Here is a 20971-nt window from a genome sequence, read left to right as displayed (position 1 = left end):
TTACAAGTGTGGCATCATACATGGATTTTTTTTTTTTATCATGGGAGTTCGGGGGGTGAACTGACTGAGCTCTCTATAGACTAATGCTCTTAGCTTTTATTTAACACAGGGTCTCACTGTGTTATTCAGATTGGCCTTCAACTTGTAGTTGAAGCTGGGATCAAAGACTTGCACTTCCAGGCTAGGTATAATACATGATTCTTACCCCTCCAACCCAAACTAGAAACTCCTAAAGACAGAATTCCATGGTGTCTTAAACGTTTTTTTATTTCTTAGAAAACTAAATTTGGAGGAGGTAGACATTAGATGTTTAATAAATAGTTCCTAACCAACTGTGGGAAAGCTAAGCAAATACCACCAGCAACAGTCATGGTGTGTTACTTTTCTCTGAAGGATAAAAGCCCTTCTTTGTTTGCTATTTTGAATTAGGCGGAAGCAAACAAAACACTAATATTCTGAAACCCAAGCTGTAATTTGCCCATTCCCTAGAGTTTTTAGTGTTCTCTGAAGAGTCATTTTCAGAACTTGCATGCACTTGAGAGAGAAGCCAAGTATGGATTTGAAACCGCAGCCATTCTAAAAAGGCTTCATTTGACTACGGGAGGCTAACCGAACACTGCACAAAAGCAATGGAGACCGGGAGCAGTAGCCCTCAGTTCAAAACAACACAAGTCTCGTAGACTTGCCCAACAACTGTCAGGGGAGCTGGGCTTTATAAAGGCTCATTAGAAAAACAAAATTATTGTTGAAAAACAGAATTGTTGCTTATTGTGCATATTTTCATATATCATCAGACAATAGAAGTATTGGTTGTGTTATAGAAATAATATGCCTCCTCACTGAGACATGGCTTCACACAAGACTCGTGTGTGTGTGTGTGTGTGTGTGTGCTCGTACATGTGCACTGGTGTTTTGCCTGCATGTATGACCATGTGAGGGTGTTGGATAATGGTTTGCAGACAGTTGTCAGCTGCCATGTGGGGGCTGGGAATTGAACCCGAGTCCTCTGGAAGAGCAGCCAGTGCTCTTAACCACTGAGCCATCTCTACAACCCCAAGGTGTGGGAGGATGGTCTCTTTAATAGCACTCGTTCAGGTGAGACCAACAAACAAAGTACAGCCACTTCAAGTAGAACATTTTACTGCCTTATCTAGACCTTAGGCTTAGACATTCCAGATGAGTTGTCATCTTTAAATTTCTTGTTGGTCCCAGTCCCAGGATATACTTTGAGCAATTTAAAAAGAGACACAAGATTGCAAGTCTGGTCACTTTGGCAGATGGGAGGTTTATCTAGTAGAGATGTTGCCAGAATTCTTTCTTAAGTACACCAGTGTTGTTTTCGGATGGTTGTTTCACAGGGTCATCTTGCCCACCTGGCAGAATTATGATTTTTTCTAATAAGAACACAGGGTGCTTAATAACAAGCCCAGGACTTGATGGCTATAACCCCAAGCTGCACCCTGGAACAGACTCTTGGAGGCATGTTCTTTGACATGGGGAGGAGCCTACCAGCCGGTTCTAACTCACAGTTGTCTCCATTAGTCATAGGAACAAAGACTAACTAGAGGCCAATCTTGGTGAATAAATATTGGCAGAAACTTTCCCAGCAATCGTAAACTGGAACAGAATTTTCTCTCTTACAGTTTTTAACATATCTGGTTAGTATATTTCTTATCTTCCAGACATATTAGAGACTTCACCCTTTTGTTAGATTAGACTTTACATGTAACTTTTTATATATATATATAATATTTAATATTTCCTAAGCAAGTTTATCAGTAAATCCTGTCTAGTATCAATCTGAATACTTCAAGTTTCTCCCACATCAGTTGAGCATGAAATCCCAGCACTCAGGAGGCTGGGGATGTAGCTCAGTTGGAAGAGTTATTGCTTATTATGCACTAAGCCCTGGGTTCAACCAGGTGTGGTGGTGCACGCCTAGAATCTCAGTCCTCAGGAAGCTGAGGCAAGAAGACTCAAGGTCAAGTTGTGATTCAGACACAGAGCAAGCAGGATGTGACTGCCTCGGTGAAAAAGGTACCGAGCCACGTGGCTAACATAGACAAGAATAATGGGCTAATATAAGTTGTAAGAGTTAATAAGAAGCCTGAGCTAATAGGCCAATCAGTTTATAATTAATGTAGACCTCTGTTGTGATTCTTTGGGACTTAACAGCTGCAGGACCAGGCGGGACAGATATCTCAGTCAACAGAATGTTGCCCAATGTGTGGACAACTGCAGCCACATAAAGCCTGAGAGAGCTTGGGAAGTTATTCTAGATAGAAAGAAATTGAGTTAAGCACGGCTTCTTGATAGCAGCACTTTCTCAGGTGGGATCTGCTTGCTTAGAGGCAAGCGTTCTCATTTAAGAGAGGCTTCCTGACTCAGCTTTAGCTGTGAAACTTTGCAGCTCTTTTAAGAGGCCCTGCCACGAAACACTTAAATGGTGTTATGAGAGCCGATAGCATGCTTCTTGGTGGTGGCAGGGACCTTGAAATGCCACAGAGTTGTGACAATAAACATGGCTCCGGCCAGTACCTCTGCCATGAGGCTGGGATCTCAGAAAACTAAGGAATGGATTGGATCCAGCCTTCAAAGCTTTAATCCTAGCCATATCATTTAGCAAACTAAAGACTCATGTGGTCAGAAATACAGTAAGAAGACTCAAGGTCTTGGCTACATAGTACATACAAGCTATTGTGGAATATTATTTTAAGATGTGTTACATTTGTTTATGCTGTGGAACATTTGTTTAATGATGCAAAGATGTACTGCATTCTTTTATGTTGCATTTGTTTAACTCTGTACAACTGTGTTACTTTGCCTGTCTAAAACACCTGATTGATCTAATAAAGAGCTGAATGGCCAATAGCAAGACAGGAGAAAGGATAAGTGAGGCTGACAGGCAAAGAGAATAAATAGGAGGAGAAATCTGGGAAGAGAAGAAGAAGCAAAAGGAGAAAGAGAAGAGGACTCCAGGGGGCAATAAAACCAACTACACAGCAAGCCAAGGAGTAAGAAGTAAAGCAATGTATACAGAAATTGAGAAAGACGAAAGCTAGAGGCATAAGGTACACAGGATAATTTAAGAAATGCTGACTAGAAACAAGCCAGGCTAAGTCTGGGCACTCATAAGTAAGAATAAGACTTCATGTATTTATTTGAGAGCTGGGAGGCGGGCCCTCAAAGAGCAAAGAGCCAAAAACAAACAAACAAACCAAAAAAAGAGACTACTACAAGTAAGCACCTAGGGCCACACACAGCAAGTCTTATCTCAACAAACAAACATGGTTGCTGAAAGAAAGAAAAATAAAACTGAGTATAATGACAAGGAGGAGCCCCCACTTCAGGCTTCAGGCATTTCAGGTGAACCATCTATGTGGCTACAGGATGTATGTATAGCCCTGGGTACTCATGGAAGCAATGTAAAGCAGAGGAGCAATGGTCCCTGCTCTTTGTACAGTAGGTCGACTCGGGGAATGAAGCTAATGATAAAACCCTTGTCAATCATGTGTGAGGTCCTCAGTTTAATCTATAGAACCACCAAACAAACTAGGTCACATAATGTATAATTCCAAATTATAAACATGTCCTTAAATCAGCTTTCTGTTTGTTGATTAACTTTTGAGGTAGGGTTTCATTTTATAGCTCAGGCTATACTAGAACTCACTATGTCACCAAGGCTAGCTCTCAAACCAAGGAAACCCTTCCGTTTCAGATGCCTGAGTGAAGTTTAGGATGTATAGGTTTGAGAACCAAGAATTCAAGGCCAGTGTTGGCTAAATAAGAAATTTGAGGCCAGCTAGGGATACATAAGACCATGTCTCAAATTTTGAAAAAAAAAATAGAACAAAATAAGTTACCCTGGGAGCTAGTGAGACAGCACAGAAGATCAAGGAACAAGAACAAGTGGGCCAGGTCGGGGAGGGGTTGAATGTGGGAGAATGGGAGATAAGCATGGATAATATGCAGCAGTTAGAGAGGCTAAGCATCTATAGACGAGGGAGCGCCACAGAAAAGCTCTGGGTAGGTAGGTGCGTGCTCTCTCTACGCAGTGCTTGCCGGACCATTTTGGATTTCGGACCTCCCACTCTTATAGCGTGAGTTCCCCCCTTTTCCAACTATTAAATTATATCTGTTGTTCTTGAGCTGGTCTGGTTATTTATCTTACCGACCGAACACACCAACACGTACAAAGGGTGATTGGTCATGGGTTCATTTCCCACCACAGTGGTCTTGCTTCCATTTAGCAAACAACAGACACTAACCCACACTCTGGCAAGTTCTGCTCACTGAGAGCATGGAGGAAAAAAAAAAGCAAGGTCCCTCGTGTGCACCACCAGAAGGAAGGAAAGTAAGAGAGCTTCTGAATAGCTGGAATCCACTCTCACATAGAACTCTGAGTTGGCTCATTGGCTGGAAGCCATTAGGAGGTTATCTGCAACGAAAGCCCAATTGCTATGGTGTCGGAGAGTGCAGGCTGGGACAGGCACTAATCAGGAGCGTGGAACCTCTGTCACTGCCAAGGAATGACCTGCAAAAGCGGAAAGTGACTCTTCATGGTGGATAAATCTGTCCTAGTGCAGGAAGGAAGCAGGATGAATAAAGGCAACACCCCCTGGGGATACACTGAGGGAATGCGATCTGGCCGGCCACATTTCTTTCTGGACTATTATGAGCACACACATGGCTCCAGAGAGGTAGTGGTTCAAGGAAATCGTCCTGGACTTAAATTGGCTGGCCATCTGGGTCTGGCTGGGCTCTCAGATCTGAGCTTTGTTTTATGTTTGTAGTGTGTCAAACAGCTCACATTGGCCTCGAGGACAGCCTTGAACTTCTGAGTCACCTGCGTCTGCCTCCTGAGGGCTGGGATTGCAGGTGTATAATACTTCGCTGAATTTATGTGTGGCAAGGAATTGAACCAAGGACTTGTTGCACATGAGGCAAGCACTCTACCAATACAGCTATATCTCTAGTCTTAATTATTTATTTATTCTATATTTATTTTACTTAATTAATTACTTAATTACTTACCTAAATAATTGATTGGCTTTTGGGGACAGTCTTGTGTAGTCCAGGCTAGCCTGGAAACCACTATGTAGCCCTAAGATGGCCCTAAACTCCTGATCCTCCTGCCTCCACCTCTCTAGTGCTGAAATTGCAGGCATGCTCCACTACCTTTGACTCTGAGTTTCATTTGTAATGAAGACAACAAAAGCTCAACAGAGTCCCTGTGATTCAGAATTCATCTGTTTAAAGCACTTATCATAGTGAGTGGCACACAGCAGCAGAGGTCACATCACACACACACACACACTCCTGCCTCACACCCAACAGCTGACCCTTGTGGAGTTTGACAATAGTCCAGGAATCTGCTGTGGAGAGGCTGGAGGAAGGGGGCGGTTGAAACAGAGAAACCAAAGTAGTTAACTTAGTTAACAACAACAACAACAACAACAACAAAAAAAAATACCGTCTAGAAGGGGTGGGATGGGGGGGCACATCTTTAATCCCAGCACTCAGGAAGCAGAGGTAGACAGATCTCTGTGAGTTCAAGGCCAGTCTGGTCTACAGAGCAAGCTCCAAAGACAGCCAAGACTGTCACACAGAGAAGCTGTCTTGAAAAACAAATACAGTCTAGATCCTCCATTTATTTTTGTTCATTAAGCCATGAATTCCCAGGGAATGGGCTCCAGGAGCCCAGGTTCCTGCCTGTCTGTCCTCACAGAGTGAACTCCTCTTGGGCGGAGCAGACTATTGAATCCGTGTGCCTTTCTCTTCAGCTTCCTACTCTAGTCTGATTGTTTTTCCTTCGCCCATCTCAGGAAGCTGCTTCTGCTCTTAGAGTGCTTAATAGGTGTTTGCACATTTCTCCTCCTGGCAAGAGTCTTACTCTTAATTTGGTTGTTTACAACGACACCTGCGGCATTCAGAATGATGTCACAGCCTCTTCCTGTTCTCCCATGGTAACACTTGAGCAGCATTACTTTTTTAAAAAACAGTGTGCATTTTCTTGGTGTCTTAGTATCCCCCTTCGAGTATATGGCCAGAGGAACGGCTCTGTGCTTCCTAAAAGGCCTAGGGAACATATATTGGGTGCCCCCTTCTTTGCCGTTATGTTTGTTATTTGGGTTGAGTTACTGGAAAATGGCTGCCACGACCCAAAGGCTAAATTACTTTTGTAAAAAATAGTTTCATATTCTAGGAAACGCCAAAGCTAATTTGTTTAGGATGTTAAGCCATGGTGGACTACAGAGATGGTTTTAAAATGCTGGGCCAGTGGCTCCAGAGGGTACTAATATGCTCAGTTCCACAGTGAGCTACACATGCACTTTATGGATGTTACAGCCCAGGTTCACAGTCAAAGTTTAGCTACAAATTTAACTACAATAAATTTAAAAATCATAGTTGGGTTTTTCTTTTTTTGTAGTAGGAAGGAATTATTGGGGTGGGCTCTAGAACTAATAACTGCTTCCTGTCAATGTGCTGCTTTTGCCAGTTGGCGGAATAACGCCTTTATTTTTGCTCCCAAGCCCCGTGTGAAAGGGCTGTAATTGAGCACGTATGTTTTCATTGAGCCAACAAAGCCTGGCCAGCAATGCAACCACACTGTCCGTGCAATCGTCCCAGGGTTTCATACAAAGCCACCAGCCAAGGGAGTCACCACGCCAAGTGTCAATGATGGAAGGCTCCCTGTCTGCCATTAGAGACCCAGCCATGTGGTCCACTGTACCATTCCTCAAACATCCACTACTACCTAGTTTCAATATGTCCCCAGGCCCTCCTGCTCCATGAGGGTTCCTTCCCTCTGACACCGAATGAGGATTACACTCACCCTGCCCCACTCCCTTCACCCAACAATAGTGGGTTTTCACTAGAAAAGATTTTGTGAACATTTTCCAGATAAATCCAGTGAGAGCTAGATTTTTAAAAAATGGGTTCAAAGCACCCTGGGAATGGTCTTTACCTTCCGCAGGTTAACTGCAAGCAAATTTAATTTTAAAAAATTATCACTGACATTATTATTGCTGTTGTTGTTATTTTAGTATGAAAACAAGAGTATATACCCAAAGGGTAAGTACAGGTTCTCATGCTCACATTGTTTTTTTTTTCTAATTTCAAGTTTGAAAAAGGAATGAACCTATGCTATAAGCAACTTTTGGCCAGGACTTTTTGTTGTGGTTAATTTTATTTAATAGCAGAGGCATGGAGGTATACATGTAAAGGTATTCACGTGGAGGTCAAAGGACAACTTTGTGGAGTTGGTTCTCTCCTTCTGCCTTTATGTGAGCTCCAGGAATCAAACTCAGGTCTTTGGGCCTGCACGGCAAGTACCTTCCCTTGCTGAGCCATATAGCTGGCCCCCAGGATAAGTCTTCAAATATTTTAGTTTGCTTGTTTCCATACATATGTATTTATTTATTGTTTTTTGATTTGTTTTCTTTGAGACAGGGTTTCTTTGTGTAGCCTTGGCTGTCCTGGAACTCATTCTGTAGACCAGAGATCCATCTGCTTCTGCAACCCAAGCGCTGGGATTAAAGGCATGTGCCACTGTGCCCAGCTCAGTTCTAATTTACTTTCCTCACCTGTGAGTTAATGGTGACCATACCTCCTTCCTAGAGAAGTTAGAAGACTCAAATGAAGCACGTGAGAAATAATGAGGATGGCACCAAAAGTAAAATAAGGCTGAGGGGGGCTGGCTGGGGTTGGTAGTGGAGGCTGAGGGGGGCTGGTTGTGGTTGGCTGGGGTTGGTAGTCAAGGCTGAGGGGGGCTGGCTGGGGTTGGTAGTGGAGGCTGAGGAGGGCTGGTTGTGGTTGGCTGGGGTTGGTAGTCGAGACTGAGGGGTGCTGGCTGGGGTTGATAGTCACTGCTTTTAAATATTCAGCAGCAGAGACTACAACTAAGAGGCACGAACAGAGTGGCCTCAGAAGAGCAAAACTCTTGCTCTATTCTGATGCCAACATCCCCCAGCTCAGAAAGAGAGAAGGGGGCTGCCCGCTGCCTCCTTTCCTAATGAAAATGACCACACATTCATTTATCTAGTCCCCCTTTTAAAAAACATTTCGGGGAAGGTATTTGCATTGGATAAGGAGGCCCCAAGATCTTAGATTTTGGAATTTCCCGTCATGCTGGAGAGACTGAAACACGAGACACATTACAGCTACCTTGGTGAGTCGGCTGCACCATGGAACCAAAGGTGATGCAGGAGAGATGAAGCGAGCCAAAGACTAGTCAGTGGACCATGTCTCAGTTTCGATCTTCGTAATATTCAAGATACACAATCAGTAAAAACACAAACCACAAAAATGACATGAACCACCAATAGAAGGCTTCCCCATTTACAGGAAATAGACAGTTCAAGCCTCCTGAAGGGGAAGGAGTTAAGACTTCCTTTCTGATTGCAGGACTGACCAATCAGGGTCTGGTCAGAAAGTAACAGGATCGTACATTAACAAAGGGCATAGTGGCATAAGCCTGAACCCAGCACTCAGGAGGTGGAAACGGGAAGATGGGGCAGGTGGAGACAAGAGAATCCGGAGTTCAGTTGTGTTCAAGGAGATTGCATATTGAGTTTGGAGCTACCAGGGTGTGGGGGCCTCCAGAGTCTCATAGGGAGGTGTGGTCTACTAGAGGAAGTGTGTCACTGGGGGTGGGCTTTGAGGTTTCAGAAGCTCAAGTCAGACTCAAGATCACTCTCTCTTCCTGCTGCCTGCCAATCCAGATGGAGAACTCTCAATTACTTCTCCAGCATCATGTCTGCCTATCAAATTTCCTGCCATCACAACAATGGGTTAAACCTCTGAAGCTGTAAGGCAGCGCCAATTAAATGTTTTCCTTATTAAGAGATGCTGTGGTTATGGTATCTCTTCACAGCAACAGAAACCCTAAGACACAGGGCCGCATGACAGTACCAAAATAAATAAACAACAGCATAACACCATGAACAGAAAGGCAGTTTGTAATAAAGGGGCTACTAAAGCCAAGAGGACGGCTAAGGGAAGCTAGGAGGGATGATGGGGCTCAGGTCTAGACAGCTGGGTTGGTAACGGTCATTAGCAACAGTAGCCTGATGGTTATGGGAGAAGGTTTAGACAGGGCCAGAGGACAGACGTGAGGAGGGGGCTGTTTGCCCACAACTGTGGTCACTCAACAGTGGGCTGAGAGCAGAGGAATTTCATCACGGTGCCTCCTATTGATGGAGCCAGACTAAAAAGCAGGAGCCCATGAAGTCTGTTGAGGCAGTTCATAAAGGTCAGCCTTTGTGACCTTGGAAATGGGGAGAGAATGATCTAAAAGATGGGCAGAAATATTTCACACAGGCTTGTGTGCATCTCAGCTTGGGTAATACTAGGCTACATTTAATATACATGGAACACTGCCCTACATGTTAAAATACAAAAGCCCTGCTGTAGCTGAGACTCCATTACAGTGGTCCTCACAATACGGCTGACGGGTAGGCACTTCCTTCCCAGAACACACACGACAAAACAGACTTGGAAAGGAGATCTGCCCGTGAGTGAGAGGAAAGGAACTCTGGCCCATCCTCCTTTGGTTTCAGAAATCCTGAGTTAATCCCTGACTCTACAAAACTGAGAGGTAACCAGAGGGCATGGAGGAGCACTTAGCAGAAGTTAGCGGTCGCCCCTTACTGGACCTGGTCTCCTGTTCAATTGGCAACATGTTTACCTTTAAATCAAGTCATTTCTAAAGAATCAACCGGAGCTAGAAGTCTGTGGATGACACCTGAGGGCTTCTGACAAACACAGATGGCTGCAGCCTGCTTTGCATATTAACAAAGCTCTGATTTGATGGCAGATCACACCAGGGGGGAAGGTGGCATCGCTCCTCAAGAAGGGAAATGTGATTTCTACAGCCACTTGGCATAAACCAAGTAACACTTTTCTCAGGCTCATTTAAAAGTCCATTAAAGGGCTTAGGGAGATAGCTCGGTGGGTAAAGTGCTTGCACAAGGTCTTGAGTATGGATCCTCCGGACCCACGTAAAGGCTGACGCAGGTGCAGGCGCATGTAAGGCAAAATGGGAAGCAGGCCAATCTCAGAAAAAAACAATGTGTACACATGCAGCCGTCACCAGCCATTGCGCACAACCCACTGTGTGCACATGAAAATGTCACCAGTGATTGTGCACAACCCCCTGTGTGTACATGCAACCATAACCAGCCACTGTGCACAACCCACTGTGCACAACCCACTGTGTGCACATGAAAATGTCACCAGCGATTGTGCACAGCCCACTATGTACATATGCAGCTGTCACCAGCCACTGTGCTGTTTATAGGAACCAAACAGTTCGTAACATGAGTGACTGAGTATCAAAATCAGCCTGGTCACATGATGGTATTTTGCCCACTGACACTACTAAGAGTCAAGGTAGCTGTCATGTCCTGACCTGGGGTTTCTTGTCTTCTAAACGTTCCCATGAAAAGTTATTGGTACACTTGCTGGCAAGTAAGTATGGTAAAATTGCAGTCAGATGTAAACAGTTCGTTTTTTTTTATTTATATTTTATGTGCATTTTTGTTTCGCTTGCATGTACACGTGCGTGAGGGTGTTAGGTCCTCTAGAACTGGAATTAGAGACAGTTGTGAGGCATCATGTGGGTGCTGGGAATTGAACCCGGGTCCTCTGGAAGAGCAGTCAGTGCTCTTAACTGCTGAGCCATCTCGCCAACCCCGTGTTAACAGTTCTTAAAAAGAGTGACTGAGTATCGAAATCACTCTAGTCACATAAACAGTGGTTAAAAAAACTTTTAACCCAGTTATATCAAAACCACTGGACACTTCAAATACATGAAGGCAAGAAACATTTATTATAAGATTCTATGTAGCAGCTGGGTATGGTGGTGTACACCTTTCCTACCAGCACTGGGAGGCAGAAGAAGATGGATCTCTGAATTTGAGGCCAGCCTGGTGTAAATATTGAGTTCCAGGACAATCATGGCTACATAGAGAGACCCTGTCTCAGAAAATAGATAGATAGATAGATAGATAGATAGATAGATAGATAGATAGATAGAGACATAGAGAGATAGAGAGATAGACAGACAGACAGACAGACAGATAGAAGGTTCTAGGCTGCACATTGCCGTGGCTAATACCTATAATGCTAATACCAAGGGGGAACGTGAGTTTAAAGCCAGCTTGGGCTGTACAACAAACAAACCAAGAAGAACAAAAAAGGTTCTGTGAAACCACAAATCAGGCAGCACTATTAAACCAAAAATGTCCATAGCACAATGGAAAATGTTTTGTTTTAGCTTCCCGAATGGTTGAAAATATTTCAAGCTGAAATTAGAATCAAATTGCAGAGCTGAAGGTATCAGTTTGGGTCCATGCCTGTAATCCTAGCACTTGCAAGACAGAGGCAGGGGTGTGGCTGCAAGACAGAGGCCATTCTGGTCTACATTGGAAGTTCCAGGACAGTTAGAGCTACACAGACCTTATGTCAAAACAAACAACCCAATCAACCAACTGACCGACCAACCAAGCTCAGTTGGAAAAATGTTTGCAAGGTGGAAACAGAAGAAGATGGGCATAAAGATGCACTGGAGGAAGTTGTCTGCCAGACAAACAGGAAGAGCTGAGTTCAAATCCCCAGCATCCTCGTGAAAAGCCCCGTAATGGTATACACCTGCAATCCCAGTGCTGAGACAGGAGGGACTCTGGGGTACGTGGGTAGCCAGTCTAGCCAACCTGGGAGCTCCAGATTCAGCATGAGACAGTCGCCAAGAACAGACAGTGAGACATGCCTGAAGCTACCCTCTGGCCTCCATATTCAACTACATACACATGGATGCATTCTCCCAGTCCTACACCATGGCTTAAAGACATTCCCCTGTCAAGATATTTACTTATTTACTTGTTTATTTTTAGATGTGTGTGTTATGTCATGTGCATACAGGTGCGAGAACAGATCAAAAGATGGCAAATTTTTCCCTGCAACTGAAATTACAAGCAGCTGTGAGCCACCTAATGCAGGTGCTGAGACCCAAACATGGGTCCTCTGGAAGAGCAGCAAGAACTTCTAACTGCTGAGCCATTTCTCCAGCCTCAGAGGTGTTTAAGAAACATCTCGAGCTCCCTATCTAAGGGTCTATATTAACAATTTAAGCCTCTCCATACCTCATGTCCTCAGCTTTACAATGGAATCAATTATACCTGCTGGTTATATCACTCAGAATTGTAAGGAAAGTCAAGCATAACAAAATATAAAATGCTTCATGCTGGCACATGCCTTTAATCCCAGTACTCAGGAGGCAGGTGGATCTCTGAGTTCAAGGCCAGCCTGGCCTAGAAAGTGAGTTCCAGGACTACAAAGAGAAACCCTGTCTTGAAAAACCAAAACCAAAACCACAAAACAACAACAAAAAAAGATGCTTTGTTAGCTCTTCGAAGCCAGACAAGGTGAACAGGCTGGCTATTGTTGCTTGCCATTAAGCAGATCTCTCATTCTGTAAGCTCAGAGGCGCACAGAAACAACACGGCAAGTCCTTTGTACATTCAACAATATTTACTGTGCCAGGCACTGAGAAAGAACAAAAGAACCATCGTGGGACACATGGTGGAGAAGATAAAACACACAGACGGACCCTGCCCCACTGGAGATGGTTCTTCCTTTTGATTCCTCTTCCGTCACGTGGAAGAGAAAATGAAAAGCGGCAGTGGGAAGCCACAGATCTAAAGGCATTCATCTCTTACCATGCTTCAATCGGGTCTAAACCTAAGCAGGATAAATAGGCGGGTGGCTGGGGAGAATTCTTACTGCCGCCAAGGTCCAACAACAAAAGAGCCCAACTAAGACAAATAGAATATTCACCAGGCAGAGAGGGAATTTAACTCTGCATTAAATCAGAACTAGAAATTAGAATTGAGAAGTCATTCCTCGATGTGAAGATGCTCAAGGTTAATTCAAACTGTTCTCTTCAACAACTAAATTAGGAAAGATTATAATATTACAACACTTCTCCTTTTCCTTTCCTCTCTCCATATACTACACCCCACTTTCCTTCAAATTCATGGCCTCTTCTTTGATGGTTATCGCATGCATATATGTGTATGTACACACACACATATTTCTAACTATAACCTATTCAGTTTGTATAATGTGACTTGTATGTATGTATGTATGTATGTATGTATGTATGTATGTATGTCTGACTATTTAGAAATGGACAACCAGTAGGTGTGCTCTTGCCTGGGGAAGACCACTTCTCCCGCTTCCAGGTTTCCTGGGCTGATTACAGTTCTTTGTGTAGTGCTGAGGCCTCATGAGCTTTGCCAGGTCCACCTGGGCAAGTTCACTGGCATCGTCCTTGCTCAGCTCACATTTGGGCAATCATGCTGATGAGACGTTATAGACGATGCTTCTGACATCACTAAGAGATACCATCTCACAGTGAACTCCCTGATCCTCTCTGGCTCTTACAATATTTGCCCCCTCTCCCACAAAGCGCCCTGAGCCTTAGATTTGTGTAGTGTGTTTTGTAGATGTATCCCATTGGGACTGAGTGCCACAACCCTGCATTTTGATTGGTTTTCGTTCTCTAGTGGTCTCCATCTGCTGGAAAGAAAAGTTTCCTTGATGAGGAGCAAGGACTAAACTTCCCTGTGGGTATAAGGACAAATGTTTATAGACTGTGGTGAGCGATTATTCAGGTCCAATAAATTAGCGGTTGTAGATGTTCCTCCAACAATCATGACTTCACTAAGCACTGAGTAGTTAGCTGGGTTTCTGGCACCAGGCATGGTTTCCCTCTTGCTGAATGCAATGAGAGAGTTGTTGGTTACTGCTAAGGTATGCGTGCCACTATTGCACTCTTAGGTTCTGGTGCCATGCTGGTTGTTGATGTGGTCCACAGGTGTCACAACTGGGTAGGTTGTTGGTTGCCTCCCTCCTCTGGACGCTTGCATGGTGCCTTCTGGTGCTGGGAAAGCTAGTCCTCAGAAAGGGGGCATGCAGGTCAGATCCACATCCGGGGTCTTATTACAGAGCACCAGGGATACTGGCCCAGAACAGGATCTTATGCTTATGTCTGTCTGTGGATCCTGCTACCTTACAAGAAAATTCTCTACCTTGACAAGTTAGAAATCCCCTGCCTCATTTTACAGTAAACTGTATTCTGGAGTAAATGTTTATTCATTCACTTAATCTCAATAATGGGGAATGAAAAGGATTTAGGACTTATTACCAGCCAAGTGACAAAGATGTTAGGGTTTAGGTTTCTAGGTTTCTGGATTCAAATTTCAGCTTGGATTTATTAGTTGACCTTGGATAAGAGACTTACCCTGCCTGCCCCATTCCCTCACCATAAAACAGGGACAATAAAAATATCTAAATCAGTCATGTTGTATCAATTTAATAACCTCTACTAACCAAGCTTTCCTATAAGTATTTTGCAATCAATAAATACTTATTGTTATTATCTTAAAAGGAGCATAATAAATGAACACATATCTTGCAAGACATGCATGTGTAAATGCTAGAGATACTCCCAAAGAAGTATTCTAGGGAAAATATTGTTGGAAAAAAAAATCCCTTTAATTCTAAAAATGTAAATAAAGTACCTGACTAGATTACCAGCTATTCATTCCTAATGCTGTAAACGCATCTGAAACTTACAAATGTGCTTAAATTTACAGGAAGGTCACCCCCATAAGACAAGGAGAATGCATACAATAGAAGAGTCCATTTCAATGGCCCCAAAGTTTGTTCCAAACCTGAGCCAGCAACCCAAAGCAGAGGCCAAGGTCTGTGAAACCACAGTTGGGTCACTTAAGGTCAAATACATATTAAATTTCTTTGCCCTACTGCTAATTTCACAAGCAATTTGGGGAAATAAATTTAATTGCAATTTGAGACACCGAGTAATAGTGATTAGAAAGTAAATGGCAGGCACAGAGAATCCTGGAATATTGATCAACTCACAAGAAAGAAAACCAACCAATCAAAACACTCAAAATCACAGCCCCTCCCCTCCTCCTGGGTCTTACACATGCTCGGCAACTGTGCACATCTGAGACACAGCCTGGCCTTTAGCCATAATTTCCATCAAATGTTCACTGTATAATTGCCTAGGCACAGGTGGCGATGCTGGAAGAGATTCAAAGAAGCCTGGGGCAAGGGTCACTGGTAGAGTCTATGAAGTATGTGCAAGCCCTGTGTTCTTAACTAAAACTAAACCTTAGCTCTTAATCCTCTCCATCCTTTGTCTGGCTTCTTCAACCCTCACTGTAACCCCTACACCCACTCACCGTGGAGCAGGCGACACTTGGGCATCTCATATGAATACAAGTTTTCAGAAGGTTCAAAGCCTTGCAGCCAGAATTAAGGAATGGCATTGCCTCTAAGATCCTTTCTAAAAATGTTGCCCCGGATAAAAATAAGGATGGCTAGGAGAACAAGAGGTCAGAGAAAAGCAGACTGGTGCAGAGACACAGCTCTTGTGGGCTCAACCGAGTGCTCCCGTGGTATGTATGGTATGCTTCAGCTTCCAGAGAGCAGAAGGACCGGCCTCACACAGACCCAGCTCCGTAAGGTGCTCTCGGCCTGATCGCCGGGCATGACCCTAACCTTCCCCTGTGCACAGCATGTGCGAGACTGAATCTTCAGATTCTGCAACAGACACAGCCATCAAACAAGGAAAAGTTCATGGGCATCCCTTGATGGCAAACATCAAAGCGTGCCCTTCTGTTTTCTCTTCTGTAATTTTGTTCAATTGTTTTAGGTACGGGAAATATGGTTTTGATCGAGTATTAAGGACCTTATGAAACCAACTTTGATTTCTGGCAAAGAGAAAAAGCAACCACGTGACAGAATTGTCTCCTATTAAAAGGAACGGTTATGTAACCAGCCCACAGGGAAGAGCCACGCTGAAGGCTGCACAGTAAAAGACAGACACAGACGGATGAGCTGCTGATGAAGCTCAGCTGATGCAGCACTTGCCCTGTGTTCCATCCTCAGCACCACATAAAACAAGCGACAGAGACACACAGTTGTGGCGCCAGCAGGTGGAGGCAGGAGGATGGGAAATTCAAGGTCATCCTATGGCCATATAGGGCTTGGATTCAGCATAAGATCCTTTCTCAAGATAAATAAATAAACAAGCCAAGTAAAGAGTAATAGAGCCCACGCCCTTCTTCCAAGTCGAGATGGCGGTGGACCTACTTTTCGTACAGCCTCTGTCCCCTCATGAAGGCCTTCACTTCGTTGTCCAGTGGGAAGGTTCCGTCGTCCTTCCTAAAGCGGTAGAAGAGCTTTACATCCTTGAATTCCTTGTGCTCGTCACACACTGAAACACAATCCACACAGAGAGGACAATGAAAGCCTCACGAGAGGCAGGAGATTGAAATCCATCTCACGGCTTAATTCTTGCTTCACGGATATCTAGTGTGTGGGACCACGCTCAGCACAGTGCTCTGACTCGGTGTTGTTAGCATCACTACCGTTACCATGTATTGAAAGGCTCACGAAATGTGGAAGCCCAAAAAAATGTGAGCCTATTTCCACCTTGTCTGAAGGTCAGAGAGTTTTAGCTTGTTCAAAGTTGTTGCCATAGTGAGGCTTCGCTCCCTAACCTAGGGTGTGGTTACTTGGTCTTTTCGACATGAAGATGGCCCATACAGGTAGGCCCATTCCACCCTGACCAATGGTCAGAATATTCAAGCATCCTTCTGCCCCTTCTTTTGAAATAGGAGGTTTGACCTTGGGAGTGGCTGCCTTCAGGATACTTGGTCTAGGGTGGGTTCACTGCCTAAACAACAGAATGCTAATGACTTGATGTCTCAAAGTGTTGAAGCAAGTAACTGTTCTGGTTGTCCTTTGTATCATGTTAAAGTAGTCTTTTGTCTTCTCCTCCCCAGTTGTACTGGGGTATAAAAGTGTATGGAAAATTAAATGCAGGCGATTTCAGTATTCACTGGAGCTCCCTCCCGGTGCTGTCCTACGTTTCTGTTTTATTATTTTCACTGACATCTTCGCTGTCTTTACTATTTTTCCAACTCCCATGCTCCTACCCTGGTGAGTGGTATTTTTGTCAAAGCTGGTCTCCAACAACCAAATTCACTTCACCACTTATCCCAGAATCTTTATAAGCATGAACACTGGAATAACATGAGCCTCAAAGATCATAAATCAAAGCTAGATAAGGTGGCATATAGTTGTAACCCTTGTACTTGGGAGACTGAGACAAAGAATCACGAGTTCAAGGCCAGCTGGGGATACAAGGTTATGACCCTTTTGTCAGAAAACTGAAAATGATCTGAAATGTCAGCACATAACTAAAATGATGCAGGGGTTTGTAGGTGTTAGAGAAAACTGCAGAGGGACTGTGATGGAGGAGTCCTCAGGACCCCAGCTTTGGGGAATGGAAATCCAGCTTTCCTGGATTATTTATAAGTAGAAACCTATCAGGGAATGAACAAAAATAAGGAGAATTTTTATCTTAGCTTAGAGGAACATCAGAGTGCAAATGTCTGGGTCAGGCCGAGACTTCGAGAACATATTGTCTTAGGGTTTCTATTGCTGTGATAAAACACCATGACCAAAAGCAAATTGGGGAGAAAGCAGCTTATTACATCTTACCCTTCAAGGTAACAGTTCCTCACTGAGGGAAGTCCGGACAGGAACTGAAGCCGAAGTCATAAAGAATACTGCTTCCTGGGTTGTCCTTCATGGCTCTCTCAACCTACCTTCTGATACCACCCTGGACCACCAGCCAGGGAAAGCACTTCCCATGGTGTGCTGGGCCCACCCACATCAATTTTCAATTTAAAGAAAATGTACCACAGGCTTGTAAACAGAGCAATACGGAGACAGTTTCTTAATTGAGGTGCCCCCTCCCTAGGTGACTCTAGCTTGTGTCAAGTCAACATAAAACTAGTCAGCACACACATGTTCATGAATGTTCACTGAACCATTGAGAGTGTGATGGTTTGAATGATAGTGGCCCCCGTAGGCTATTATATTTGTATGCTCAGTCCCCAGTTGTTGAACTGTTTAGGAAAGATTGGGAGGTGTGTCCTTGCAGAAGGTGTGTCACTGGGGGTTACCTTTGAGGTTTCAAAAGCCCACTCCAGGCCCAGAGTGTTTCTCTCTGCTTTCTACTGGCTGATCATAATGTAAAGCTCGTAGCTCTAGCACCAGGTCTGTGTAGCCATGATGATCATAGACAAACCCTCTAAAACTACAAGCAAGTAGCATTTAAATCCTTCCCTTTATAAAAGTTGCTTTGGTCATGGTGTCTCTTCACACCAAGAGAATAGTAACTAAGACAGAGTAACAGCCAAAACTTATAAACACCGTAAATGCCCCTTAACTGAGCAGATAAAGCTACAATGGCACACTTTGCATACAACAGTATCAGCAAGATGAATGGCCAGAGAGGTGGCTCTTGAATCAGGAAAGAGATCTGACAAACAGCCTGCTGATCAGGTTGCAAATAGTAAATAATGCATTCCGATAAAGGCTCAACTATGACACACTGTCTAGGAAAGCAAATGAAAATAATTCAAGTACCTCTTGGAAAAAGGACGCATTGGGAAGAGGTACTGAAGAGATAGTTTAAGGTAAAATGGTTATTGGTTTACTAATTATCACTTGATTTTGTGGACACAGGGTCTCACATGGCCCATACTGGCCTCAAACTCATTATTTAGCTAAGGCTGGCCTTGACCTTCTGATCCTCCTGTGTCTGCAAGAGCCATCACTCCTGTCTCTGACTTCATAACGAGTACATCCGCGCAATCGATGCGCCTCTCCAAACACCTTGCCAGTGCCACCTCACTCACCGTGATGAATGATGCCCCGGTCAGCTAATTTCTGCATGAGTTTTATTGCCGTCTCTCGGTCAGAGGCCTCCTTGTGCTCAATCAACCAGTCGATCAGTTCTTTCGCGACAAAGCAGTTTGGGTAGGTCTTGAGATGATGCCGCCTGTCTTTAATAACCTTTTCTTCATGGAGCCTCAGCCTAAAAAGACAAACAAGAACTTGAGGAATGTTGACGGCAACAGGAATTATTAAACCAACTAAACAAGTTGGAGATTTCCATCCAATCAGAACCCCTCTCTTCAGCACAGATTTTCTTTTTTACGGTCCTCCATATTTGCATTCATACATTCATATGACATATGTATATGCCTTCACTAATTCATACGACAAAGACTCTTGTATGTTATGACCTACCTGTTACAGACTTCTAGGCACTAGAGGCATGTATCAGAAAATATGAACAAACAAGCTCCCCTTTGGGGGCATTTGTTTTCTCCAGTAGGGATCACAGCTATGTTTTCTTTAGTTGGCCAGTTTGTTCTTGGGACAGGGTCTCATGGGGCTCAGACTGGTCACAAACTTGGTTTGCAGTCAAGGATGACCTTGGATTCCTGATCTTCATGCCCTTACCTCAGACTACAGGCATGTGCTACCACACTAAATTTCTAGAGCTAATCTTGATGTGAGGTTTACTGGCTTCCACAAGTTAATCTGAGCACTCTACAGAGAGTGATTAGCTCATATTAGGGTCACAACAATCCACCAGCAGTCAGTGCCACCCTCATTCTTTTACAAGCAGAGACTGAGGTCTGTTGTAAAATATTATTTTAACTGGGCAAAGATGTGTTACATTTGTTTATGCTGCAGAATATTATTATTTTAACAGAGTAAAGATGTGTTACTTTTGTTTATGCTGCATTTGTTTAATTATATAAAGATGGGGTGCATTTGTTTCACCTTGCCTGCCTAAGGCACCTGACTGGTCTAATAAAGAGCTGAATGGCCAATAGCAAGGCAGAGGAAAGGATAGGCAGGGCTGGCAGGGAGAGGGAATAAATAGGAGGAGAAATCTAGGCCTGAAAGAGGAATGGGAGAACAAAAGGAGGAGGAGGAGAGAATGAGGCAGACACCAGGGAGCAGACACAGAGAAGCAGGGAAAGTAAAATATACAAAAAGAAAGGTAATAAACCCTGAGGCAAAAGGTAAATAGAGAGAAATAGACAAAGTTAAAAGAGCTAGCCAGAAACGTGACTGAGCTAGGCCTAGCATTCAAAACTAATAAGTCTCTGTGTCATGGTTTGGGAGTTGGTTGGTAGCTTATAAGAAAAAGCCTGGTACAGAGGTCCTGTGATCACATGACTTGTCTAAACCCACATGGCGAATAAGTCTCGAAAATGAGATCCGAGGCCTGTTGTTGTCCCTGAGTTCATCACGCTGCCTCCAGCTAGAGATGGATAAATGAAAAGTCAAGAAGAAATCGATTAAAGCTGTTGGGAAAAAAAAATACAACTTACTTCCAGGCTGGTAAATTAGTGGAAAGTGCTTTGTGGGAGCTTTCGATGATCTCACAAAGGAATTATGGACCTGCCTGTTCTTTAAGGTTTCTATCATTTACCATTTTTTTTCATTTAAATCATCCTTGCATTTCCTTTTTGTTTCTCAAATGAAAGAACTGAACTGGTGACCCACAAGGTCACCTTCTACAATCCACTCACCTGACTTCTATATTTATTTCATAATGCATATTCTGAACAGTGCTGAACAGTCCTGGGAACTGGAAAGCCTGTATACATAAAGGACTGTATGACTCTGGCAAGTGATTTAAGGGCTCCCCTACCCCACCCACCATCAGTAAAGTGGAGAGTTTGGATCGACTTTCTATCCCTGGCCATGTTGAAATTTAGGGGTGGGCAGAAACCCAGCAGTGGATCCCCCACAGGGACAGTTCTAAGGAAAGAGACAGAAGGGCTGGGGGTGTGGCGTTCAGTGGAAGTATGTGTGTAGCGTGTGTGTATATGAGAGAGAGGAAGAAAGCCTAGTGGGACTAGAGAGAGGGAGAGATCCTATTCCTGTCTAGTTTTTTTGTTTGTTTGTTTTTCTGATACAAGGGCTCATGTATTCTGACCACTCTCCAAATCCATATGTAGCTATGAATGACCTTGAACTTCGAAACCTCTTGCCTCTA

General features: G+C 43.8%; 1 protein-coding gene across 1 annotated transcript in view; it reads right to left on the bottom strand.

Annotated features, from left to right (window-relative positions):
- The window catches only part of Deptor (DEP domain containing MTOR interacting protein), a 129820-nt gene that overhangs the window by 72949 nt on the left and 35900 nt on the right, over positions 1 to 20971 (bottom strand). The window contains exons 2-3 of the mRNA XM_038342710.1: positions 18807 to 18985; positions 16186 to 16309 (exon numbers count right to left, since the gene is read on the bottom strand). Coding sequence (XP_038198638.1) covers positions 16186 to 16309; positions 18807 to 18985 — 303 coding nt within the window. The remainder of the gene's footprint in view (positions 1 to 16185; positions 16310 to 18806; positions 18986 to 20971) is intronic.

Source organism: Arvicola amphibius, chromosome 9, assembly GCF_903992535.2.
Source record: "Arvicola amphibius chromosome 9, mArvAmp1.2, whole genome shotgun sequence".
Lineage (NCBI taxonomy): Eukaryota > Metazoa > Chordata > Mammalia > Rodentia > Cricetidae > Arvicola > Arvicola amphibius.
Note: the sequence above shows the minus strand (reverse complement) of the source record. Positions and strands in the feature narration are given on the sequence as shown.